This window comes from Moschus berezovskii, chromosome 26 (assembly GCF_049115385.1).
Source record: "Moschus berezovskii isolate FMDL1 chromosome 26, NW_MosBer_1.0, whole genome shotgun sequence".
NCBI lineage: Eukaryota > Metazoa > Chordata > Mammalia > Artiodactyla > Moschidae > Moschus > Moschus berezovskii.
The window spans coordinates 9155780-9183424 of record NC_142485.1 but is presented as its reverse complement, the minus strand read 5'-3'; the positions used below and the strand labels follow the sequence as shown (position 1 = coordinate 9183424).

The 27645-nt window shown below is 54.0% G+C and overlaps 1 protein-coding gene across 1 annotated transcript in view; it reads right to left on the bottom strand.

The window, feature by feature from the left end:
- SFRP1 (secreted frizzled related protein 1) overlaps positions 1–22742 on the bottom strand; it is a 42144-nt gene extending 19402 nt beyond the window's left edge. Inside the window, exons 1-2 of the mRNA XM_055416637.2 lie at positions 21994–22742; positions 17044–17121 (exon numbers count right to left, since the gene is read on the bottom strand). Coding sequence (XP_055272612.1) covers positions 17044–17121; positions 21994–22519 — 604 coding nt within the window. The 5' untranslated portion in view covers positions 22520–22742. The remainder of the gene's footprint in view (positions 1–17043; positions 17122–21993) is intronic.
- Positions 22743–27645: the final 4903 nt, after the last annotated feature.

Below are 27645 nucleotides of genomic sequence, written 5' to 3'. Positions count from 1 at the left end.
AGCAGATTCTCAGCTCTGGCCGGGGCGCCTCATGCTAAGGCCCCTGGGCCCAAGGAAGGAGCACAGAGAGTTCTCAGCTGGTCCAGACCGGATTCCACCCACTGACCCACTGGGTAAGTGGGGACTGGGATGGGGATGTGAGCAGAAGCAGAGGACAGTGCTGGCGCTCCGCAGGGTCTGACCATCAGAGCGAGGAAACCTGCCAGAAGACACATTAGATCCATAACGGGAGAAGGCAGCAGGCGAAGAGCTGTCCGTCACCCGCAAACCCCCATCGGCCACCAGGCCACCTTCTTCCAAAGCAGCCGGCCGGGCTCCACGGCCTCCCAGCTCTGCACACCCAGTTACACAACAGGGAAGGCCAAGTCCTGGGGAAAGCTGATCCCCGGAGCGGGGGGCACCAAATGGTCCCGCCTGCAAGGAGAAAAGGGCAGGCGGGAGGCCCGCCTGCACCTCCATTCAAGCTCCATCAGCCTCCTCCCTGGCAATCGGAGGACTGGTCCTAGGAGTCAGGGGCTCCAAGCCCTCTGGCCTTCATCATAAAGACGTGCATCTCCAGACGGCTTCAAAGCTCCGTGGTGCCTAGCAGGGCCAACTCTGCCCTCCTGAAGGGTCTGTGTGTGAGGTCGGACTCGAGGCTGGGACCCCAGGTTGCTGGGGACCCCAGCAGCTCCTCCACCATCCTTCGGAAAATCATGCGAAGTCCTCCTGAGAAAGAAGGTTCACTCTCACCCCAACATAGCCCCCTCCCCGGGGAAGCCACTCGCAGGAGCTCAGCCAGCAGGTGCCCCGAGGACCCCCGAGCCCTGGACTCCGCGGGGCTGGAAGGGACCCGAGGGTTGTGCTTCCAGCTTCCTGCCCAGTGGGGCAAGAGGGCATCCAGCTGGGCAACAGCACCTGGGGTGGGATCCCACCACCTTGTGGGTCAAGGTTTTGTTGCCTCAACAAGCCGGGTTCTATCTGAGCGACACAGCACACGACTTCCTTGGCGCAGCAAGAGGGACCCAGCTCTCAACCACCGTCCCCCTGGCGTCATTTAAAAGAAGATATAGGAAGAGAATCTCCAGGCCCCAGGGAAAGCGGGGAAACACCGAACCTTCACCCCATGGCATAAAATGATGCCTGCAGGCCACGGGCAGACATTTCACAGCTCCTGCCTACACACAACACCCGCTGTCGGCTGCCACCGCCAAAGGGACGCTGAGCGCTCACCCCACCCGGCGGCATCAGCGCAGGAAACCAGCGCGCCGGGCCTCCGGGTTCCGGATCACGGTCTGTCACAACCCACGTCATCTCGCACAGAACTTTGGGCGTCTTAATAATTTTATCTACTTATTTTTGGCTGGGCTGGGTCCTCGCTGCTGCTTGTTCTCCGGGTGCGGCGAGCGGGAGCTCCTTTCTAGTTGCGGTGCGCAGGCTTCTCTCGTTGCGGAGCTCGGGCTCCAGGGCGCGCGGGTTTCAGTCGTTGCCGCTTGGGGGCTCTAGCGCTCAGGCTTGGTAGTTGTGGAACACGGGCTTAGTTGCTCCGTGGTTTGTGGGACTTCCCCGGGTCAAGGATCGAACCTGTGTCTCCTGCCCGGGCAGGCGGATTCCTTACCGCTGAGCCACCAGGGAAGCCCAGAAGGCTTTAGTTTTGTTTTACGGTTGTTTCCAGGGCGGCAAATTTGAGTCACAGGGTGGTGAAGCGGCTGGCCCGAGCTGACACAGTAGGTGGTAGGACCAGGCCTTGAACTCTGGCCCCTCCGACGCCCCAATCCCTGCCCGTTCCTCCGGATGGACCTTTTTTTTCTGTCCCAGGGATTACACCAGTGCCCTTCACGACAATCCCTGCGGTTGAACCGCTGGAATCCGCCAAGAAAGTGGCTCTCGCCCAGAGAACCAGCAGCTTTAAATGGACTTGCTGCAAACACTGAAACCTAACAAAATCAGCCTGTCTAGCATCTGGAGGAATTAACAAAACACGGGGGACTGGACCGCAGAGATGGCTGTTGGGCGTGCCCGGAGGCCAGCTGCCCAGGAGTCCCTCCGGGGCTCTAGAGCCTTCCTGGGTTCGGGGGAATCGTGGGCAGGTTCTGGAAGGCGCCCCTCTGGAGCAATGGGAGGGTTGGGGGGAGGAGAAGGCCTCTGATGTTCACCCGTGGAGCCTCAGCCCCTGGAGGGGTGGCTAGCACGCATGCTCGCCAGGCAGTCATGCTGTGCAAAAACCCACACATGCGTGTGCAGCGCACAGCTACACCCACCCTCAGACCCGCCCACACACACTCAAATGTGAGTCCAAGCGCACACATCACGCTCGCACCCTGTCCCAGGCCGCCCCCTGGTCCCGGGGCTGCAGCCCCCTTGCCTCCCCCCTCAGGAGGCCCCAGACTCCTGGGCCGACGCAGCCCCGCAGTCCCGGGCCGGCTCCCCCAGCGCCGCGTGTCCGCAGCTAACGAGCTCTGCAGAGAAACTCGGGGGGTTTAAGACGGCTGGTAATGACCGCCGCTCTCGGTAATGACCCCGCGCTGCGCTGACCCGCGTGCGCACCGACGGCGGACTCAGGCTCCCGCCCCGCTGCGCCCAGAGGTCTCCCGGGGTCCTGACCACAGCAGAGGGCCCTGCCTGGCTGCCCGGGCCGCGTGCTGAGCTCATCGGAACAGCCCGATAGGGGCTCCTTCCAGCGGGTGGCCCGGCCCCGACCAGAGATGCCCTGAGCCCACAGCCGCCCCCTCACCATCTCCCCCAGACGCCTGAAGTTTGCCGTCACTGCTGTGGATGAGGGAGCATCTCCCCCTTCATCTTCCTCCTTTTTCTTCTTCCTCTCCCTGCTCCCCACCCCAGGCCTTCACTTTAAAATGGGATCCCCACACCCAGGATGGCCAACAAGACAGAAAGCTCCTTCCTTCCTCTCAGCATCCAAGGCCCCAAGCCGACCTTCCCCGATACCAGCCGTCTCATTTCTAGATACGCGCCCCCATCCGCCTTACAAGGTGACCACAGAGGTTCACCACTCCCTGGCACCCAGGTGACATCACGCTTCTGAGCCCTGGTCGCTGCAGAGGCCTCCCCTTGGAATATTCTTCCGACGTCCACCATTTCAGCCTGCCGAACTTCGAGCAGCTCCTTGGAGGACAGAACAAGGTGTCCTCTCTCTGGAGCCGCCCCCATCTCCCACCTCCTCCACAGGAAGACCTGCTTCCTCCTCTGGGTGCCCAGAGCCCCAGGGCTTCCCTCCTACAGGGATCTCAGCATTGATGACACGATCTGATGTTTGTCTCTTTTCTCCCCTCCGTCCCTTCTAGATGGTCAACCATCTGAAGGCAGAAACCACACCCCAGTCATCCTACCCCACCACGCATCACCAGTCCTGAGTCTGCACCAGACACAGCCTCCATTCAATTCAATTCGCCTTAGACTAACTCGAGGACATGACTGGTTCCATGACCCACTTCCCTCCTGAGGGCAGGAACACTGCACAGAGGGGCTGGGTGCCAGGTCCCTGAGAGGCAGCACGTGAGCCCCTTGGTGGAGCACCCCCCAACTCCGAACGAAGTTCTGGCCTCAAGCGGGCTCCGAGAAGAAAGAGTGGGAGGTGCCCTGGTTCTCTTACGAGCTCATCTGGAGACACACCATACCCCCCAGTGCTCCACCCTCCCCGGCTCACCTCCACATTCACCAGCTCCCACCAGCTCCACTGAGGCCCGAGAACACCGGCTGCTCACCTCCAAGAGGTAGCTCGTGTGTGTGTGCTCAGTCACTTCAGTCATGTCTGACTCTTTGCGACCCCATGACTGTAGCCCACCAGGCTCCTCTGTCCATGGGACTCTCCAGGCAAGAACACTGCAGTGGGTTGCCATGCCCTCCTCCAGGGGACCTTCCCCACCCAGGGATCAAACCCTGGGTGTTCGATCCAGCTGACGTCTCTTAAGTCTCCTGCATTGGCAGGTGGATCCTTTACCACTAGCGCCTCCTGGGAAGCCCCAGGCCTTCTCACTGAAAATGCAATTTGAAAAGCTGCACACAAAAAGATGGGTGGAGCTGCCCCCACTAAAAAGCACCTGTGTGCTGGTAAAAGCTACCTTCTAGCTGAGGTCTGACCTTCCTTGCCAAGGGCACAGCACCCGCAGAGAGCAGACAGCTGCTCTCTCTGGCTTTGACCGTGGGGGGACTCCCCTCCTCCCAGACTCTGGGAAGAAACGATAACAGACACTTGTGTTTCTGGATGTCTGCGGATCCCAAAGTCAGCAGAGGGAGTGAGGGTGTCAGCAGGGCCGTGTCCTCAGCAGAAGCCCCACATGCATCTGTTGGATGACATCCATGCAAGAGTGCGTGCCTTCGGCGGATCGTCCAAGTTTTAAAGGAAAACGCAGGCACACATCACACCCCCGTCTTTAAATGAACATAAGCTAGGAGTAAAGGAAGGAGCTGGCGCCCCCGAGGCTGGGTGCTTGCTGGCACCTGGCACATGGCAGGCATCTGAGCCTCCGCATCTCAGAACCAAGGCCAGCCCGTGACTCTCTGGTCGGCCCCTCCTTGCCACAGAGGTGGCTGCACATGGTCTGGAGGCGGCCCTCATGGGCACAGCAAACCACCTCACTCCCAGGGCCACCGGGGTCTCTTGCCTCTGGCCCATGGCCATGCTGGGTGGGTCACTCCTCTAACAGACCTGCTCACTCCAAATCCTGCTCCCTCTGGGATCCCAGCACCCTTCCAGTGGGGGGTACCTGGAAGGGACTGCCTCCTTCCTCACGCCTCAACTCAGCCCTTGAGACCCGCTGAGTTTTGGCCAAGGTGAGCCCTAACAGGACACCGAGTCAGCTGCCAAAACACAGAAGACCTCTACCCGTGATTTACCTGAATCAGGTTTTGTCAACTTACAAAATACTATTTGCCACCATAGGATATGACTTATATGTGGAATATACAATATGACACAAATGAATTTACCTACAGAACAGAAACAGACTCCCAGACATAGAGAACAGGCTTGTGATTGCCAAGGGGGATGGAGGGTGGGGAGGGATGAACTGGGAGGCTGGGATGAGCAGATGCAAACTGTTACATGGAGACTGGATAGACAACAAGGTCTTCTTGTAGAGCCCAGAGAAGTATATTCAATATCCTATGATAAACCATAATGAAAAGGATGTATACATATGTATAACTGAATGACTAACACAACACTGTAAATCAGCTATATTTCAATAAAGTAACTTCTTTAAAAAAAAAATGTGTTCAGTCGCGTCCGACTCTTTGCGACCCCGTGGACTGCAGCATACCAGGCTTCCCTGTCTTTCACCTTCTCCCAGTTTGCTCAAACTAATGTCCATTGAGTCACTGATGCCATCCAACCATCTCATCCTCTGTCGTCCCCTTCTCCTCCTGCCTTCCATCTTTCCCAACATCAGGGTCTTTTCCAGTGAGTCAGCTCTTTGCATCAAGTGGTCAAAGTTTTGGAGATTCAGCTTCAGCATCCATCAATCCTTCCAGTGAATATTCAGGGTTGATATCTTCTAGGACTGACTGGTTTGATCTCCGTGCTGTCCAAGGGACTCTCAAGAGTCTTCTCCAACACCACAGTCCGAAAGCATCAATTCTTCAGCATTCAGCATTCTTTATGGTCTAACTCTCACATCTGTACATGACTACTGGAAAAACCATAGCTTTGACTAGACAGACCTTTGACAGCAAAGTGTTGTCTCTGCTTTTTAACATGCTGTCTAGTTTTGTCATAGCTTTTCTTCCAAGGAGCAAGCATCCTGGAAATTTTAAGTACTATTAATATTTGTTTTGGGCTTCCCTGGTGCTCAAACGGTAATCTGCCTGCAATGTAGGAGACCTGGGTTCAATCCCTGGGTCAGGAAGATCCCCTGGAGAAGGAAATGACAAGCACTCCAGTATTCTTGCCTGAAGAATTCCATGGACAGAGGATCCTGGCGGGCTACAGTCCACAGGGTTGCACATGACTAAAGCTTTTCACTTTCAATATTTGCTTTGAGTCCTAACTCCTTTCCCACCCTCCTCTCCTGACATCAGGATATCTCACCTCACTGTCTGCTATGCTGTGCTGTGTTTAGTTGCTCAGTCCTGTGTGACTCTTTGTGAACCCCATGAACTGTAGCCCACCCGGCTCCTCTGTCCATGGGGATTCTCCAGGCAACACTGGAGTGGGTTGCCGTGCCCTTCTCTAGGGAATCCTCTCAACCCAGGGATTGAACCTGAGTCCTCTGGATTCCATCTTCCCAACCCAGAGATCAAACCCAGGTCTCCTGCGTTGCAGGCGGATCCTTTGCCATCTGAGCCGCCAGGGACTGTCTGACTGTCTTGCCATCTTCATTTCCGCCACAGAACCGCTCTGGATGTATCCAGTTCCCCTGCAGGCCCTGCCCCTCCCACAGGCCTGCAAGTTGGAACCAGCACCAAAGTGAGAAAACGGACAGAGGAGCCTGGCCCTGGCCTCTCTCATCCTCCAGGTCCTTGGATCTGCTGACCCGATCGGGAGCTGAGATCACAGGAAGATGCAGACACAGACCGAGGTCCAAGAGGCCGTCATGGAGCCTGCAGGAGGGGACTCGCTCCACGGAGGGGCATCCCGCAGCTGCTGAGGGTTTCAAGTGCTTATTCCAGGCCCCGCGTCTAACTCTGCAGCCACGGTCACAGGAGTAGGGATTCCCTTCAGCGCTAACCCTACGGGCCTCCCTGGCGGCTCAGAGGGAAAAGCGTCTGCCTGCAGTACAGGAGACCCGGGTTCGATCCCTGGTTCAGGAAGACCCCCTGGAGAAGGAAATGGCAACCCGCTCCAGTATTCTTGCCTGGAGAATCCATTGGACGGAGGAGCCTTGTAGGCTACAGTCCACAGAGTTGCAAAGAGTCGGATACGAATGAGCGACTTCACTTTCACTTTCTTTCACTTTCAGCCCTAAAGCCAGCTCCAGAAGCCTACTGGATTTGCAGTGGAAGACACACCAGCCGGTGAACTCATTTTCTGAGGGCTCACAGAGCGCAGAGAACACATCTGAGGGAACCCCAGGAGGAAACATCCCAGGGAAACCGCTCATGGAAGGGCTGGAGAAAACAGGAGAAAAATCCCTCTGGTAATCCCGCCTGAATGGGAGCAAGCCTAGTTTAGGGAAGCTGCTTCCTGATTTTTCCCCACTGCCAAAGTACTGTTTTGGAATCTCTCTCCAGCTCAAAGAGATCCTTTCAGAATCTGTGGTCGATGATTCCCCTTAACTCCTGCCCTAAAGAAATACTCCTTTATTCCCCTAAGTATCTGCAGGCCTGGAAGATTTCATTTCCCACACAGCAATGCCTGAAGAGCTGTCGAAGCAGCCAGCCTCCCACACCCACAGCCCCTCCAACGGCAAGGGGTGAAAGACCAATGCCATCTGCTCTCAAGACTCAGTCGTGAGCGCAGACCCCCATCCTAAAGCCCTTGCAGGTGAACAAACGTCATCTCTTCTCGGGTCCTCGCTTCTCCTCCCTGACCCACCAGGGAAATCAGGATTGGCAGGATCCAGGACAGAGCCTTGGTCACAGGTGGTGCCCACAGACACTTTCCAACTCAGCCATGCCACAGGGACCCTGACCAAGACCAGGGTGATCCAAAACCTCCAGCCTCTGGGGCTGAGAACAAGCAGCTGATAACTCAGCCCCTCCCTGAAAGGCCACTATAAACATCAGCCGCAGTATCTTCCTCGGGAAGACCTAGAAGGCCTGGCTTCCTCCTGCTCCATCATCCCCATTCGTCCATTTATCCCCTCCCTCGCTCAGACAGGTCCCAGGCACACACACTGCCCTCACAGGGCTGGACCTGCCCCTCCTTAATCCCAAATGAAGCCCCCCAACCCCCAAGGAGCACAGCCAGAGACCCCCAGGAAGTATCTCAGCCTTCTGAGACCCTACTTCCAGCTCAGCAGAATCCACCAGGCACCACCCCCGACCAGCATGCCCCAGCTCCAAATCCTTCAATACACCCAGCCTCCTGTCAGTGGGGTTCAACAGGTCTCTATTTGCAGAGAATCCTAAACTGGCCACTTCTGGATGGGCTGTGAGTGCAAGGAAGGCAGGAGGGGCCTGAGGCTGGCCCCCTCCGAGCCAGGGAGGCCACGGTGCCAGCACTAAGTGGCACTTGAGCCCCAGGAGGCCCATGGCATGGGGGCAGCTCCAGCACACATGTGGACTCTGCCAGCCCGTGGGCCTGGTGGCCCCACCGGCCAGGCTGCAAGGCCAGGGCCTCCGGGCTGCGGCGAGAGTGACAGAGCTGGTGACAGGCCGGGCCCCGGACACCGCAGAGCTGTAGCTCAAATATTTATCGTGTGCATCTGGCTTTCACACGGAATTTGCCAGTTACCAGTGTTTACCTTGGTAGAAATTCACGGGAAACCTTCGTCTGAACAGGCCCAGAGTTTATTTTACTGCCAGATAAACAACTTTCTTTGATAAATCATCCATGTGACAGTGTTCCTGAAAGACTAAACAAAGATTTCAAGTGCAATCTATAGGCCTTTGAGCAGCCTTCCAAAGCTAATGCATGTTTAATTGGCTGCTCCAAGCAGGCTGGGGCAGGGTGAGGGCCTGACGTCTCTTTGGCCACTTGCTCTCCTTTGAAAAATAAATACGGATGGGAGCTTCTGGCTCATTTCTGCAAAACTGGAAGAAATTAGCCAATATTTAAATGCTCATTTGGTTCTGAATATGGCTTATGTTTTCGCTAACGGGTGTGTATATCACAATTATCACAACTGGTGGGGGGGAAAATGTGAAAAAACTACCCAGAGACAGTGCTTGGGAAAAGTGGACAACACCAAGGGCTGAAAGATTTCCCTTAGACTCAATACATTATAAGCAGAAAAACTCTCATCAGGAATAAGAGTTCGAAAAATCACCCCAGAACAAAAGAGCAAAGTTCTGTGGGCGTATCCAGGAACTAGCAAACACTCAATCCGAGCTCCATGCGCCCTGCGGTCATCATTGTCCGATGACTTCAACTTTAGGGTGTCATTTAATTAAAGCCCGACTGCCTAACTTCTAGTATGTATAGGGCTGCTTTTTGTTTGGTTTTTCTGGGTTTTGGTTTGTTTTGGGGTATGTGAACTTTGGCACCTTGAAGCCATGTCAAGCTTTTAAAAGTTTTCCTAAACGGGTTTTGTGCAAGGTCTCTCAGGTTTAATCCCCTGCTAACCAGAAATCCATCAGGACATTCCATTCCATTTCCTAACACTTCGTGCCAAGCAAGCTGATTATATTAGCGCTCCAATCCTCCGACCGAGGCCAGTTTCCACCCTGAAACAATTCTTTCCAATAAGAAGAGATAATACTGGTCACGGCTGGAGCCGCTGCCATGGTCCAGGAACCGAATCCACCTGACTGACCCGATTCTCTTCCCAACACAACCACACAGGAACCACTGCCCAGAGACGATGGAGACAGGCTCAGAGAGGTTAAGAGACTTCCTCGCGGTCACTCCGCGTATAAAGGTGGGACTTCATCCCAGTCTCTCTGGCCCAAAGCCTATGTTTTTTCTCCTGGACCTCACAGCCCACCTCACGACAAAGAAACCAGTGGATTACGGAGCCCCTTCTGTGTGTCAGGTACAGACATCAGTCCATTATCCCGGGCAGACTCTGAAAGCACCCAGTGCCCCTTCCCAGAAAGCTTCCTCTCCCATTCCTGGCAGAATGGAAACGCGATGGGCATGAGGGAACATGAAGGAGGAAGGGTGTGGAATCCGAACCGGCTACCCAGCTAAGAGCTGCTGGGAACAAAACCGGCAAGGGATGCCAGGTGGAGTGGCCTCGGGCCATCTGATGAGTAACGCCTTTATCTGAGTCTTATTTCCCTCCCTCTGTAAGCTGACGGTCCTGGACTGGCTGATCTCTGAGGTCCCATCCAGTCCATCAGATCTTCACAATGACAAACGGGTACGGAGGAGCAAGACAGCACCCAAGCAAATGGGTGGGCAGCCCGCCTCATCTCAGCTCATCCCTTACCCGCTCCTTCTGTACCCACCCCCAGAAAGGCTCCAGGGAACACAGGTGAACTCGAGGGGAAACTCTTCCCATGCCCCCCCACTTCTCCACGACTGTTTATATACACATCGAATGATAAGGAGGACGCGATGCTAAGTGAAATAAGCCAGACACGTAAACGGACAAACAGTGCAGGCTTCCACTTACATGCGGTACCTGAAATCGTCAGAGTCCTAGAGACAGAAAATAGAGTGGGGGGGTTCCGGGGCCTGGGGGGAGGTGGAGGGTGGGGGTTGGTCAGTGCCTGGGTACAGAGTTTCAGTTTGGGAAGAAGACAAGTATCCAAAGAGGGACAGTGCTGCCTGCATCACAATGTGAACGCTTTCGATGCCACTGAACTAACTGTACCTAAAAATGATGAAAGGGATGCATTTAATGTTATATATATTTTATCACAGCAAGGTTTTTTTTTTGTTTTTTTTTAAGGAAAGCAGTGGAGCAGAGCCACTCAGTAGGAGAATCACAGAATGGCAGGTTGAAAACCACGTCAAAGGGCGCCCAAACCATGCAGTTTGGCAACTGACTGTCTCAACAAATAACCTCGTCCAAGCTGCACGCATCACCAAAGAGGGGAAGCCGTCATGTCCTAAACCAACAGTGCTCCCTCCTAGAGCAACCATCCCAGCAGGATGCCAGACACGGGAGAGCTAGCTGGAAACAGCGCTTGGTTCTGGAGAGGTTTCAACTGAGAGCCTGTGAGCTGCAGCCCCAGCTTCTCTGGTGAAGGGAGGCCTTGCCTGTTGGGGACAGAGGGCTGGGCTGGGTTGGGCTACTCCACCCTTGGCAGGACCACCAGGATGGACAGTCAGTCCATCCCAACACAACTAAAGAAGTGTTGCTATGGACTTCCGCCTCATCTAAGTATTTCCTGCCAGGAGACAATGAGATGGGCAGACAGGGTGCTCACAGAGGGGAAAGTCGGCTCCTTTCCCAGCTTCTGCTCATGGCTCCTTGACGTGGCTTCAGAGCGCAGAGTGGTACCCATCTGCCCGGGGCCTGATGCCCCCAGTCAGGCCCCCAGCTCTCCACTCGGAGTCTGCGGGTAAGCAGGGACTCACCATCACGATCCACCAGGCCCATTCAAGGGCTTTCAGGCCACTCGAGAGTTCAGCCATGGTCTCTGCACAGAACAAGCCACTCCCTGAGTCCCTGGAGGACTCAGGATGGACCGCAGGCTGAGAGTTGCATTGCCAGGGCACTTAAAGGGCTGACTCTGTGTTTCCTTGAACATGAAATGCCACGCAACTCCTTCCAACTATTACCAGATCTGTAGACGGGCTGTGTATTTTAGAGACCTTCAGGGACCAACGAAAACCAGTTGCTTTCAGCCCAACAACTCCACCCCGGGGTTACCTTGTCATCATCTGTGTGTCTATTTAATTTTACTTCATCTGAGTAATGATGAATCAACTGAACTAGATTTTTGGATATTAGGGTTTCGTTTTGTTTATGACATACACACTCAGTTACCCAAAACAGGGCACGTACTTTCCCTCAAACTTAATAAACAAATTGCACATACTCATTTGGAAAGGAGTTTTCTCCTTACATAAAAAAAGAAGGCCATAAGCAACAAGGTCCTACTGTATAGCACATAAACCATAATGGAAAAGAATATGCAAAATATATATTCATGTACATATAAAAGTGTATATGTGTATAGTTATGTATATAAAGTACATATAAGTTTATATATGAATCACTTCTCTGTAAAGGGGAAATTAACACAACACTGTAAATCAGCTACACTTCTTTTTTTAAAAAAAGAAGAAAACTGAAAAACAAAACCAATGCTCCTTTTTTTGCCTACAAGGTGCATTTACTGCCAGAACGATATCATTTGTCTATTCTCCAAGTTTCCATAAGAACTACTAGAATGTAATAACAGCCAAAAAAGAGGATAGACAATGAGTCAAGAAAAAAAAAAAAGGCCACCCTGTACAATGAGTTGAAATGTAAGTCTAAATTATCCCAATTTGTATTCATCCAGGGATATTTTAATATTAAATAATTTTTACACTGTTTTTCTCACTTAAATACAGCCCAGTCTTATGATTTAAATGTACTTGTGCCCATTTAACAATGGTGAATGTTCAGGAAAGGCACTTCATGCACACTGTAGAAAATCTAGGATTTATGTGCAGAAGTGTGCTTCCTATCATCATATTTTTGGAGTTAAGAATTCCTATATTCATCCATCTTTGTGGATTTTCAGATGATGCATCCTAAAATCAAGTTGCAGTTACTTAACAGAAAATAAGCTGGAAATTAAACCACTTAAAAAAAAAAGGCCAATTTCCATCTCCCAGTCATATCCTGTCATCCATACATGAGTCCAGCAAACTTTTATTTCATGCCTACCGTGGAACTGTGCAATCACCAATCTAAGTACATACAGGCCTTGTTTTGTTCATTCTAAGACACAGATTCTTTTCACATTTTAACATGAAGGATGTGTCCGCCTGTAGGGAAGGTATCACACATGTGATGGATGGCACATCTCGCAATCAATGGGTGTCTTACATTAGGTAAAATATGGTACCAGAGACAGACCCTGCTCTCAAGCAGCTTACAGACGCTGCAATTACCCTGCTGGCAGCTACATCTCCTCCTCTGCGGGAGGAAACCCAAGGTTTGGCTTGGAAAGGCCGAGCCTACTTTTTGCAAGTAATCAAACATTCCGAGTAAAACTTTGAGCCTCCGAACAGTAGCCCAGCCAAGACACCTTGAAAGCAGACTGAGGCAGAGTGAGAGCTAATTAGCTAAGGTCCAGGAACCGCCGAGAATGCTGCTTCTAGGAAACACTCCCGAGTGTAACGGTGAGAGCCTTTTTTCTCTTTTCTTTCCTCTGACTCAGTTGAGTGCGGCAATGTACAGTTTTACTCTTTATGAGGAAACATAAATGAAAAAAAAATGTTCAGAAGGCAAGAAAAATTTCTAGGGGGGGCCAAGAAATCTTTTTGCACAGCCAGAAAATACTGGACACCTGAACTCTCAGAAAAGAAGCCAGCACAAGAGGAAGCTGTGAACTATCTTAGAAGTATATGATTCTTTCTGCCCGTTTCAACCAGAAAAGTTTAAGGGTGTTTACAGATCCAGAAGCTCGAGAGAGTGGCCCGGTGGGGGCAGCGGGGGTGGTCCTAGCCCCACAGCTATCATAAATCAGACCCTCCCACCCCCTGGGATAAGCTGAGCTGAAGGAAAGATGGTTAGGGGCGCTGAGCTGTTAACAGCAGGATTACTAAGTGTGGTGGTTCGCAAATAATATATTGACCCTGTTAAGAGAAAACAGTGGCACCCTGTTGTCATGGAGCAGGAAAAGCAGAGGGAGAGCAAGAGGCAAGGGCCAGGCGTCCTGAATGGAGCCCAGCAGGCACCCTGGCCGCCAAGCTGAATTCAGAACCTCTTCCCCGGCTAACTTTGGGCGGCCACACATCTGGGGCTTGATCCGGGCTGATCCAGCTGCATTCCTGAGCATCAGCCCACAGGTGTTTCTACTGAGACTTTTCCCTGTCAGTGGGGGGTGGGGTGGGGGAATGTACTCTCAACTGCGGAGGTGCAGTGCAGGGGTAGAGAGAACCAGTGGGCAGGCAGAGCTGCCAGAGAGTTACAATCGCACCTCCCGGGGAGGCGGTAATGGGCCGGGTAAGGAGCCTGAGGATGACCGCTGGCAGGAGAGGGCTCAGGAGTGCTGACCCAGAAGGAATGGATCCCTTGTTCCCCGAGCTCCCAAAGAGCCTTCCAACAAGCTGATGTCTTCCCACCAGGGATGTCAAGGCCGCTTAATGCAAAGTGTGATCCCTCGAGTGGGGAGTAAAGCATTCTTTTTCTTCTCTGCTGTGTATCAGCTTGCCTCGCTGCATTTCTTTGTCTCCTAACTGAATCCCATCAGCGTGGCTGACTGCCTCCCTCACTTGAAATGAACTGAGCTAGGAAACAAGTTTCTCAACAAGGCTGCATTCTCCAGGGTGCTGAGAAGGGCAGAGCTGAACTCAGCCCCTGCAGAGAGAGAGAGAGAGAAAAAAAAAAATCCTTTCTATTGCCTTATGAGAATACAATACACACATACACACACAAAAAAAAAACCATAAAAGTCTCTCCTGCATCCAGATAGAGAAGTCTGGCGTCCAGCCCCGAGGCTGTTCATCTTAAGTGGGAAAGGCAGCGTGTCAGAAAGAGAACACCAGGGGAGCAGGTCAGATTCCTTCTTTGTGAAATAAGTGGACTTGATAGGATGACCCAGAGGACCCAGGAGAACTCCAAAGTTCTAGGCACTCAAGAAGGAAACCATCTTTGGGCAAAAGGAACACAGTCCCAAATTGCCAATCAGATTGGCCAGGCCTAGACTGGTTATTAAAATAAGAGACACTCCTGGTACCCGCACACTACAGGGAACAGGTGGCCAGCCGACCCAGCAGGGACCCACTGGCACCCACTGGGGCGAGGGGAGGATTCATCTCCCCAGGTGGGTTACCCCAGCCCCCTGAGACCCTTGCCCTTCACTCAAAGGTCAGCTTTCATATTCACATTCTTTCCCAAGGTTTGCCTCTTCAGCCTACGCCGCGGGAATGACTCTAGATTAACGAGCTGCCACAAAGCCCCTCAACAAGCTCAGGTTGGCAAGTTCCAGGAAATCAGAATGGAAAGGCAACCGATTCTCTTCCCAAAGCACCAGAACATCCTCTGCCCTGCATCGCCCACAGCGCCCCTTTCAGGCGGCGACTTATATGACTACACGATTCTCTAGGAAATGACCGATTCATGTGTGGGCGGGGTTAAAAATGAAATTTTTTTAAATTAAATCTTCAGCTATGCTAGGTCCATATTTGGGGACATGGAGTCTAGCATAGAGCTCTGAGCTCGAGAAAGGCTGAATGACCAACTGGACGCATGAATCAGTGACCAGACACCGCCTCCTTCGCACCCTGGGTACTGGGAGATGGGATCCCAGCGTCAAGCATCCACTCATACACCACGTTTCGGAGATGGCTCCAATAGGATTCCCTGGATTTGCTGAAACGTCAGGGAGTCAACTTCTCAGAGTGTGGTGATTTACACTATCGGAAGGGGGTCAGTGAAATCTAAAAGCAGCTACTGAGTATTATCCAACCCCTCCGCCCCACCCCCACCCCAGTCCCCCACCCCCTCCCACTCCCACACACCCCCCCCACCCATCCCCGCACAAGGATCACGGCTGCATGCAAGCTGATTCTTCCTGTCCCTCCCCCCTCCCCTTTGCAGCAAAAGGCTTCTGGTGAGGACTTCTGAGAGATTTTATTTATGGCCCTTTACTCAATGCCCAAATGCCTCTTTGGGAAGGAATCTTGCTCCATCTGTGGAAGGAAAGCTTGTCACTCCGGCAGGTTAGGGCCATGCAGACCCACCAGCCTCATGGGCACTGGGGGCCCCTTGATGGAGCAAGAATGTGAGCCTGAGAAAGCACGAGTCACCCCGGTCTGACAGAAAGAGGGTCATCAGAGTTTGCAAACACCGCTGCAGGTGCTCTCACAATTTCTTTGAAATTCACTTAAAATGGTAAACAAAACAAAGGATGTGACTCAAACACAAGCGGCAGAAGGCAGGGCAGACAAACCTTCCTAGAGCTCTTCCACCAAGAATCAAAGAGGCAGGTAGAGATACTTAATGAAGAAATAGGGCATGAAAAACGTGTGCATTCTTAAGGAGCTCTGCGGGACAACTCCTGCCTGCAGTCACAGTGACAAATACCCTGAGACTACAAGCGTCACATGTACCCTTTCCTTCAGCTTTACATGTGTGCTGCTCTCCAACAGCACCTTGTCAGCATAAGGCCCATTCGTGTGCATTACTATGCTGGTTAATGAAAACCCACAATAGGTAGCCCTGGAAGGACATAAAGATTTCCTTCACCTACCGTTTACACTTTTCCTGGGAGGAATTCTGTAAGAGATCCAGCCTCAGGGACACCATGGCTGGAATTGGGAGAACCTGTCCTTAGCAAAACAGCCCTGAGTGTTAAGTCACTCAGTCGTGTCTGACTCTTTGTGACCCCATGGACTGTAGCTCACCAGGCTCCTCTGTCCATGGAATTCTCCAGGCAAGGGTACTGGAGTGGGTTGCCATTCCCTCCTCCAGGGGATCTTCCCAACCCACGGATCGAACCCAGGTCTCCTGCATTGCAGACACGCTTTACTGTCTGAGCCACCAGGGAAGCCCATTACATGTTTCCTGGGAGGAATTCTGTATCAAATCCAGCCTCGGGGACACCATGGCTGGAATCGTGAGAACCTGTTCTTAGCAAAACAGCCCCGGCCGCCTCTATTTTATATGTCAGCTCCATACAAAATAGAGGCAGGCTGAAGGGAGCCAACCTTTCAAAAGGATGCAGTTCACGTCTAATTTTTCAGAGGACACTCTCCCGAGGTGTCTGAGGCTCCATCTTCTGAGGAGCAGATGACAGGGACCACCCTTGAAAGGTCCCCTGAGAGCAGGCCCCAGGCCCACATCCAGCCCTCTTCTTGGGGCTGCAAATGTGGACCCAGAATTCCCTTTTAACCCAGAGAGATTTGGGAAGAAGGGAGGGAAATTCCCCCCACTGTGAGGATGTCATTTTATTTGCCAGGAAGTACCTGAGAGCCCCTGCCCCCACGGCCCTAAACACCAATGACCCCCCTCCCTGATCCAGGGCGGCGTGGTGCTGACACCTAGGGGTGGATGGAAAAAGAGCCATGCGGGAAGCCAGCCCAGCAGCCTGGTTTACCCCCAGCTCGTCCCAAACCTGCCTCCCTCTACGCCCAGAGAAGGTCCCCCCAAACCCATCCAGTGATCCCACACACAGAAAGGCAGAAGCCAAGTTTGACTTTTCATAAAAAGCAGCCAGTTCCCCACCCTATCTAGTCTCCCATCCGCCTGAGAAAAGCAGCTGTCTGGGGAGGATGGAGGGAGAGAACACACATCTCCAAAATGAAGGTCCGAAAGGCTCTGCTCCAGGGAGCAGACCGGGAGGAGCCAGGGATGCCCAACCTCCCGGAGGCAGCCTGGGCCGCTTTCTTACCAAACTCGCTGGCACAGAGATGCTCGATTATGGCTTCGGATTTCAGCTCGTTGTCACATGGAGGACACACGGTCGTGCCTAGGACAGAAAGAAGAAGACAGGAGCTGAGTGATGGGGGCCCAGGATGCTGGAGGAACTACCCCCAGGGCAGACAGAGATCAGCCTCAGGACCAGGCTGGAAGCGGGTAACGGTCGTCTGGAATTTCTGAAAGGCAATCCCAGAAAAGACGAGTCCTGGAAACCCAGGCAGACATCGAGTTCCTTGAACATTCAGGGACTGGAGCTACTCAATATAGTGCAGCTATTCAGATCTCCATTATCTGGGGCTGAATGGGGCGGGTCCTGTGAATCGTGTTTTGATGTGGTGCGTCCCTGGGAAAAGCTGACTTGTAACCAAACACTTCCAGCCTAGTTTTTTTGTTTGTTTGTTTCCTATTTTCTCCCCTCCCCTTGAAATACCTGCCTGATTCCTGCCCCATTCGTGTTCCCAAACTCCCTGATCCATCCGACCAGCTCTCCATGAGCCAAGAAAGAAAATCAGCCAAACTCACAAAGTCCAACCACAGGCCCTGAACACCCCTGTCCAGAAGGGCTGCTGCCGCGAGATCCTGCGGGGCAGGGAGCAGGAGGAGCTGGGAGGGGGCTGGGGGTGCATCACCAGCCCTGCTGCCAAATGGAAGGACCGAGTGGGACAGGGAGACCCTCTCTGTTGGCGTTTTCACACCGTGAAGTACTTTGAAGAGGAAGTGTATGTGCCACAGGCATGGGGGGAACTGGAAGCGGCTAGGCCCCAAGGGGAGGAGGGTTTGGAAGCCAGGGCCAGCAGATCCTCCTGGCCAAATGTTGCAGATGCTGGAGGGGCCCCTCCCCTGGGAGGTAAAGGGCCTCCTGTGGAAGAGCTGGGAGAAAGCCACCCAGTGGAATCGCCAGAAGGGGAGGTGTCTTGTCACCGCCGCCGCCACCATCTCACCATCCCACCGTCAGCATCAGCATCGCCTCCACCATCTATCAGACATCTTGGAGTTTTATCCAGGATGTAGGAAAGCCTGGGCACATCCTAAGGGGCCTCTATCCAGCACAGCACTGGAGGCCATGAGCTTTGGGCAAGTCACAAAGGAGGACGGTGTGCTGAGCGACCTCCACTCCCGTTAGGGCTCTTCTTCCTCCCCTCCCTCTCCCCCTCTGCGGCTCCTACGCAGCATCTCCTTCGCCTTGGAGCACTTCTGTGGCCCAGAGAAATGGGCAGAGCCTCCCACGACGGACAGGGAGTCAGCTACAGCACTCTGGGGCCGGTGCCGCCCTGCCCCCCGACACAGCTGGTCCCCAGCGCCCGGGAAGGGGTGCCTGACCACGCCCCACTTCCAGGCAGGGTCCCTGTGAGGCTCAGCAGAGGCCACACGCCTTTGTCTTTGCTGGCAGACCCCTCTCCCACCTTGACGCTACGCCCAGGGCCACGCACTGTCCAGACTCCTTCGGCAGCAGGAACCACTGCAGGGCTCCAAGCAGAAGACGGTGGGACTATCTTTCGGCCCAGAGGCTGGAACTATGCTTCTCAGCTGGAACTTAAGATCGGATTCCAGAGGTCCTGTTTCTGACAAAAGGGAAACGCTTACCCGGCATCGTGCATTCTGATTCTGGCCTCCATGGGGAGAAAAATGGAAAGGAAGTCCTGCCGCATGGGAAGGACCAGGGTACCTGCCTGGAGAGTGTGGACTGTACTGGGGAGGCTTTCCTTATTTGGATTAAAAAAAATTTTAACGGAAGTTATCACAGGGCAAAGTTCAATGAATATAATCTGGCCAAACAAGCAGCCAGGCAGGACTATCCGAATACAAACACCAGGTGCCCTTGGCTCACTCACAGCACCTGGTCTGGACACCCTGAGTTCCCCGACTCGACTGGCAGCCCAGGGCTCTGGACACCACTTGGGCATTGTTCTCAGTCCCATCGCCGTCTGGCCCTCAGCGTCTCCCAGTGGGGCAGGAGGTGGCTGGGGTGAGCTCAGTGTATTTTCCCCAGCCCGCCTCAACTTTTCTCACAGCCAGCTCTGAAGGGCAATATTAACCTGTGGCCTCTCTGAACTGTGCCGGGGCAGGGGGAGCAGGCAGCCTGAGCACAAAAATATCAAACCTACCCAGTCATCCATCAGAGAGGCAGGATGAAATGGCGGTTTTTAGATGCATTTAAAATGTTTCAAGTGAAAGAAGCAAAAACCAAAGGTGTTGTGTTTCATCAATATTTAAGGGGGAAGAGGAGTGCAACAGTGGAATCAGAAACATGTGGGTGTTTTTTTAAATCAATGCACACACATGCACACAGTACACACACACATACACACACACACACACACACGTACACACACAGCAGGTCTTCCCTGGCCAGCTCCTCAACACAGGGAAGGGACCCTAAGGAAGGCTCTAGGGAAGAATGAGGCACCGTGGCCTTTGCAATCTGTGCCTGAAACAGTCAGGCTAACAACGCACAACATGCCCAAACAACAACAAAATAAAACAGAAGTATGTGCTCCTTCATGGAGCTTGAATCAGTAAAACCTGGCAGGAAGGAGGAATGACAGTGTATCGGCCTGGGAGTGCATGGGTCTAATGCAAGTGCAAGATTGAGAAATAACTTTTCTGGGGAAAAAAAATAGTGCCTCTCCCATAATCGATGCTGAAGCAGCTTGAGCCTAGGCTTTTGGGGGGTGCGGGGAGCCTCCTTTGACTCATCTCATTATCAAATTTATTTTAAATGATGTGTGGCCCCAAAGGCCGGCCCCAGTACCCTAAAACAGTACTTGCCCCCGTATGTGAACAGAAGCAGCCAGCCAGCATTTGGAGACATGTCACTGCTTTGAAAATCCCATTTTAATTTTACAGAATAAAAAGAAATAAAGAATAAAAGTGGGCCATGTGGACTTGGTCGCCTCCATAAGTACCAGTTCTTATTCTGGAGGCACGAGCCATAAGGGATGAGGACCAGGAGTCTGGTCTCTCCCCCTGACCTGCGTACACACACAGACATCCCTCTCACTTCCAGGCTCAGTTGACAGCAGTGGCCAATCAGCCCCAGGGGACGCCTTTTGGGGGTTCCTCCCACTGAAGGGGCTGCAATCCCTGGTAGGAACAGTGCCTCCCACAGAACCTGTCACCAAAAACATGGTGGGGAGAACCAGGTCCCAAGTTCCACCCCAGACTGGTGCCTTCACGGTAGTGTAGCTGATCCAGAGTGGGCTACCTGAGCACTCCTGGGATAGAGGGAGGAGGGGATATGGTGCAAAGGGCAGACTTTGGGAGGGGGCCAAGGGGGGCGGCAGCCAAGATGTAAATGGCTCCAAGAAGACAGCATGGATTTTTGGTCTCCCTTCCCTCAACCATCCCTGCCTCTGGCGAGGCGGGGGTCGAGCCGAAAGGATTGTCCATGCATAAGGAAGCACCCCAGCCAGTCCCCCCACCTCCCAGTCCCCCTCGGAAGGTTTCTGTCCCCGCTTGTACCAGACAGGGGCAGTTGGGGGCAGGTTCTGCCCGAGCAGAGCTGGCTGAGGTCTCTGGGGGTAGGGCTGGGCTTCTCTCCCAGAAGGGGAGAAGGAAAATCCCGTGGGTTGTATCCAGACAGAACACCAAGGGCTTACTCTGCTTCAGGTACCGACAGCATCTCCCCAAAGGAGAATCCTGTGCAGACCTCCAGAAAGGGCGAGCATGGGGTCCTCAGGCTGTTGCCCTGTCCATCCACCAAGCCCATCTCCACATCCCCCACTCTGGACATATCTCCGCCCTCCCTGAAATAAGCAAAGGCGTTCAAATTTCAGGGTGCCCTTCCCCAGACTACCCCACCCTCTCTCTGGGGAGCCTGACCCGCAGGAGACATTCCTCCTCCAGCATCACTTGGAGATAAGCTGAGCCAGCAAGCAACAGGTTTTTCCACCCCCACCCCGCCCCCCACACACACATTAAGCCCTTTTCTCCAAAAGCCCTAGAGACGCGGATCCTGTGCTGCGTGCCCTGGGCACAAGGCTCCCCACCTCTATCACTGGCCGCTCTTTGAGCCTCAACTCTGCTTCCAAAGAAGTCGGTGTTGAATTCATTCCTCTCAAAGTCAGGCGATGGTGCTGGGGTGTTGGTTTGTTGGGGATTTTCTCTTTTTTTTTTTTTTTGGCTTGTTAATTTGTTTTGCTCTGTCTTGTGGCCTGGGGGTGAGGGATGGCGGGATGATGTGCCTTCCTCCCCGTCAAGAGCTGCCCTTTAAGCGGGAGAGGGTTCCAAGAACAACCTCCTGCCCATCTCCAGGGCTGTTAGGAAAGTCTTCAATTTGCGGTCCCCGCTCCCCAAGGAGAGCTAATGACAATTTTCTCTTCCTAATTACCTGAGGATTTGTGTGAATGAGAGAAGCAGGGGGTATGCAAGAATGGGGGAGAAGAGTCTTTCCATCCACCCCCCTCCCTCAAGTCTCCCGAAGCTGTTACCTGAAAGGAGGAAACAGAAAGCCTTGCAGTTTCTAAACTTTTTTTCTCGGCTCGTTTTGCACCAGTCCGGGAGCTACTTGGCTGAATGACTAGCTAAGAAAAGCGATTAAAAAAAAAAAAAAAATCCTTCTCGAACCTAAGAATATAAACAAAGCTGCACCTTAGCATTGGCTCGGCCTTCCTGAGCTTCCCAGATTCAGAGTTTGGGTTGTGTTTCGCGCCCCCAGCCCCGGGGGCATCTCGTCTATGGGCTTCAAAGCTCCGATGGGGACTCGGTTCCCTCCCAGGGGAGAAAAGAGCTCTCCTGGGACCCGGAGCTAAAGCTTTGTTTCCTGGAAACTGGATTCCCAGGGCAGCGGCTCCACGACCCGCAGCGGGTGCGCGCGCGGGGCTGCCCAGCCGGGCACCACCTCAGACGTCTCGAGGCCGTCGGGCAGGGCCGAGGGCACGTCCCCAGGCCCGGGGCGCAGCCCGGGGGACCCCCGCCTCACCTTGGGGCTTGGAGGCCTCGGTGGCGTTGGGCGGGGTCATGGCGATGCAGACGTCGCCCTCGGGAAACTTGTCGCACTTGAGCATCTCGGGCCAGTAGAAGCCGAAGAACTGCATGACCGGCTCGCACGAGTCGCGCACGGCCTCGCAGAGCCAGCGGCACGGGTAGATGGGCCGGTCCAGGCAGACGGGCGCGAAGAGCGAGCACAGGAAGACCTGGGTGCCGATGTGGCAGTTCTTGTTGAGTAGGGGCACCCAGCTGCTGGCCTGCTGCTTCACCTCGGCCATGGTCTCGTGCTCCAGCAGGTTGGGCAGCACCATCCTCTTGTAGCCCACGTTGTGGCACAGCCGCAGGTCGGCCGGGATGTCCACGCACTGCGGCGGCTTGGTGTAGAAGCGCCCGCTCTGGTAGGCGCCGATGTCCGACTGGAAGCTCACGTAGTCGTACTCGCTGGCCGAGCCCGCGGCCAGGAGCCCGGCGGCCAGCGCCAGCAGCGCGCCCGCCGCGGCCCAGCGCCCGCCGCCCATGCTCGGCGCCCCGGCCCCCGCGACGCGGGGCGTCCCCGGCGGTCTCCCCGCGCGCGTCCCGCCGCGAACTTGCAGGAGCGCCCCCGCCCCACCCCGCAGCCCCCCGGCCCCGGGGACAAAGGGCGCCGTCCGCACCCGCGCCCGGCTGGGCGGCCGCGCGCTCCTGCCCGGCGCTGGCGGGGCGGCCCAGGAGAGCTGCGCGGGGAGGCGAGCGCGCGGCCCGAGTGCGGCCCAGGCGCCCGAGGCGGCGGGACCCGAGTGCCCGGCGCTCCCGCGGCCGAGCCCTCCGAGCCGCGCCGGCCAATCAGCGCCGGCCGCCGGGAGCGCTCCGGGCCCGCCCGTCAGTCACCCGCGCCGCCGGCCAATCGGCTCGCGGGCGGGAGGGCTCGGCTCCCCAGAACTCAGCGCAGGTCAACACCCCCTAAAAAACAAAACCAAAAAAAATAAAGAAATAAAAGAAGGAAGAAGGGGGAAACGAGGAAAAGAGAGAAAAAGAAAGAAAGAAAGAAAAAAGGAAGGGAGAGAGGGGATGGAGAGAAGCCTGCGGAGAGCGAAAAGGATGCGCAACGCTGCAGCTAACTAGAGTCAGATCTCAGGAAAGCAAGGACGCTTAACAGGACTTGCAAGTCCAGGAGCTAATCAAGACTTCTTGCTTTTTCCTTTTTGTCACTTTTCCCTAACTTAACGCAGCAGCAGACTGCTTTCTCGGTGGTGTTGTCTGTGGCTGCAGTACGGAAAGCGGCCGCTGCCGACGGACCGGGGCTCGGGAAGGCTGTAGCGAGGGAGGTCTGCCTTTCCATCCCCGGCCGGTGGGGCTCGGCTCCCGCGAAGACCCGGGGAAGGTGGAGTCCGGCTGTTTTGCTGGCTTTAAAAGTCAGCTGCGTTTCCAGGTGAGACAACCGGATGATGGCCCCTCCGACAGTCCCGAGGCAGCGTGGAAGGGAAGGGTGAGCACAAAGGTGTTGATTTGGGGAGGACAGTTGTTTTTTTGTTTGTTTGGGTTTTGTTTTTTTTAAGAAGAAGGGAAAAAAGCGCCCCGCTCAAGGCCCAGCCCGACAGCACGTCTGTGTGTGCACGCATATGCACATTGACATGTTTGTGGTCTAGAAAGCCAAAACATTAAAAACACATGTGCACTTATCAGCGTGGCTTGTGTAAATATCAAGTCCATCACTCGGGCACACACGCTACATTCAGAGCCGGCCCAGGAACCTCAAGTCAAAAACCAAGGGTTCCTGTTCAGACAGAAGGTGAGAGAAAAGTCCCAGCAGAAACAGCCCATTCTTTCCATCCAGCCCACTCGCCACCACCCCCCACCACCACCACCCCAGAACAGAGGGTGGTCCCCCTGCCACCCTCTGCCTCAGAGTCCCTGGGGATTCTTTGTAATGAGGCCCAAGCTCCAGAAAGCTGGGAGTCTGATCACGACCAACTCCAGGGGCAGGCAAGAGCAACAGCTGTCCCTGAGGTTGGCTGGGTCTCCACACTGCTTGTGTCCCAAAATGTGGCTTGGAGAGGGGGTGCAGGGAAAGCTGCAGACCGCATCTGAGTGGCGTGGCACTACCCCAGGGGGCAAACGGGACACAGAGCCCAGAGCTGAAGGCAGACACCAGAGGAGGCGCTGCCTTGCTGGGGGAAGCTGACGTTGGACCCTGCAGACCAAATTTCTTGATGGACAGATTCCAAGTCAAACGACTCGAGTTTTTCGATGAAGAGAGGCTCTTAAAGCAGTCCTGCACCTAAAGATATAGTGATGTCACCGTGCACCCAGGGAGCGTGTGCTGGTGGTCAACTTCTCCATCATTTATAAGCTGATGAAAGGTGCTCTAAAGCAAGAGGGGCAATGTGGAGGGAAAGAGATGGGGGGAGAGCAAGACTCCTTCAGGTGGCAAAGGGTTAATCCCTAAACAATTGGTAATGGTCAGCCCAGAAGCTGGGGAAGACATTCCTCACAGAGAAGAGACCGCAAGAAACCAGGCAACTCTGTCTCAATTCAAGGGGCAGTTAGAGAAAAATGCAGTTTGGTAGGGGTCCTTTTCTCTCCTCGAGGCAGGCCCTCCATCCCAAGGCAAATGTGTCTGTTTACTCACTCCCTGCAAAGAGCTGTGTTAGCAGATAACATCCTGTCACCTCTGGATGCAGGCTTCGCCCTGCCCTCACTCACGTCTGTACTGTTTCCCCAAATGGTGGAAGGGCCTGTATGTCTGTCCCATATGAAAACTCGGGAAATTAGTCCATGGGACTGCTCCTCCACCAGTCCTTAGGGGTCTCGAGGCAGGAGTAAATGTCACAGTTCCATTCATGGGAGGGCCTAGCCTCGATCTGGTTGTTTCCGATTGATCACCCCCAAACAGTCTCAGTGAGAGGCCTCTTGGAGCACCCAGGAACATAACTGTCCCAAGAAATACAGGGGGTGTGAGAGCAACTAAGCCCCCAGAATCTTAAACTCAGTACGTTTCTGGCTCCTCCCAAGGCCCAGCTGGAAAGGCAGGGCTCAAGTCTCAGTCCCACTGAGAGACTTGAATCCACACTGAGGCGAGGCTTCTACGGTCTGCAATGCTTAGAGTCATCCCATGGACATCCCTGGTGGTTCAGAGTCTGCCTTCAGTGTGGGAGACCTTGGTTCCACCCCTGGGTTGAGAAGATCCCCTGGAGGAGGGCATGGCAACCCACTCCAGTATTCTGGCCTGGAGAATCCCCATGGACAGAGGAGCCTGGCGGGCTGCAGTCCATGGGGTTACAAAGAGTCAGACATGACTGAGCGACTAAGCACTGCACAGGATTCTGGGGAATGACTGCCAGCCCCAGTCAGTTCTCACACTGTAAGACAGCGCCAGGCAGTCTTAAACACTCCGTGTTTTAGAGGTGAATGCAGTTGTTGGGGTTCTGCGAGGGGCAGGGGAGGGGGGGTTGTCCTTTGTCACATTGTCAAAATTTTGCACTTCAAAGCCCAGTCTCCCTTCCCCTAGGCAAGAATTTGTGTGTATGTGTGTGTGTGGAGGAGAAAGTTCTAGAGCAAAGATTCTTTAAACATGTTATTGACGTCACAGAGATCTCAGAAACCAGGAGTCTCCAGAACGGGAGCATGAACCAGGAGGCACACCTTTCCTTCTTGAATGAACAGGGCCAAAAATATACCTTCACATTTGTGGTTTTCATTTCAAAAAAGTTCTTATTTTTCCCACCCTGCCAGATGCCTGTACAAGAACGTCGGAAGTACATCCCCTGTTGCCTCAAGTCCCCAGCTTAAGGAGGCATTCTTCAGCCTCCCCATCGACCGAAGCTGATGGTCAGGCCAAGCAGGATCACTGTGGGGTCTCCCAGCACCTACACCCAGAGCTCCTCCCTGCCCTTTGCCAGAAAAACAGCAGTTGAGACCTCCCTGGTGATCCAGTGGTTAAGACTTCCCACTTCAACTGTAGTGGGCCAGGGTTCAATCCTGGTCCCTGGTCTGGGAACTAAGATTCCATGCTACATGTTACAGCCAAAAAAAGAAGAAGTAAAACAAGAAGGTGGGAAAACTTGCCAGCAGGTTTCGTTATATATATATATATGTATTTATTTATTTGTGTCAGGTCTTCTAGTTGTGGCACGCAGGCTTAGTTGCCCGGCAGCACGCGGGATCTTAGTTCCCTGACTGGGAATCGAACCTGAGTCCCCTGAAATGCAAGGCAGATTCTTAACCACACACTCCCCAGAACTACACTCAGCGTCTTCTCAGTCAGCCGGGAGTGGGACACCAGGGCAGAGGGGAGAATGCCCTGCCTGTGGCTGGGCGGTGATAGGTCTGTGGCCACATGGAGAAAAGCATCCTGACCCACAGTCAGGAAACACAGGGTGTGGCTTCAGTTCTGCTCCTTGTGGCTGGGTGACTTGTACTTGACTCCCTGGGCTGAGGTCTCATCTGTAAATCAGAGCAGTGAATGCCTGCCCTGCTCCCTCAGGAGGCACCATCTGGGCATTCTCAGTGTCCAGTGTCACTGAGGTACACGGTTAGGCTTCTAAGGTCTGCAACGTTTAAAGAAGCATTCCACAGACTTCCCTGCTGAGTCAGTGGTTCAGACTCTGAGCTTCCAATGCAGGGCAGTGCGGGGGGGCGGGGGCGTGGGGTGCAATGCACCTGGTCAGGTGACTAAGATCCCACGTGCCTCATGACCAATAAACACATAAATAAAGTGGCATTCCACACAAGACAGCATCAAGCACAGTAGCATTTTCGCTTGGATAAGCATCTCTTCCACTCTGCCTCCGTGGAGGTACAAATGCCCTGTGGTTCCCAAGTCCCTCTGACTCAAGAACTGGCCTGAGTTGCTGTCAGGGGCTTGGGACTGTCTGAGAAGAACTGTAAACACTTGGAGTAACAGGCATAGTCCAGCCCCATCTCCTCCCAGGTAAGCATCCCTCTGCATCTTTCTTTTTGTTCACTTTCTATTGTCCCAAGAACACATAACATGAGAGCTGCCCTCCAGATGCACTCTTTTATTTATTTATATATCTGGCTGTGTGCATGCTCAGTTGCGTCCAACTCTTTGCGACCCCTTGGACAGTACCCCCCTCCCCCAGGCTCCTCTATCTATGGAATTTTCCAGGCAAGAATACTGGAGCGAGTTGCCATTTCTTTCTCCAGGGGATCTTTCCAGCCCAGAGATCGAACTCGTGTCTCCTGCATTGGCAGGTGGATTCTTTACCACTGAGTCACCACTGGGTCTCAACTGTGGCACGCAGGATCTTCAGTCTTCGTTGTGGCTTGAAAACTCTTAGCTGCAGGATGCAGGATCTAGGTCCCTGATCAGGGATCGAACGGAGCCCCGCCCCCCTGCATTGGGAGATCAGAGTCTTAGCCACTGGACCACCAGGGAAGTCCCTCCAAATGCATTCTTAAGTATCCAGGACAGGACTGGTGAACCTCTGCACCACATTTGTTGGGGGCTGGCTGAGCCCCAAGCTGCCACCACTGGCTCCTTTCGCTTCTTGGGGACACAGCCACCAGGCTCAGGCAACGTCAGTAGAATGTTCTTCCTTTCCCTAAGGGAGACTGTGCTCCCTGTAATTTCTGCTCCCCAGGCCACCCTAGCAGCAGTGGACCTGCCCTGAACCTCAGGGTCACAGTCACACACTCCCTGACC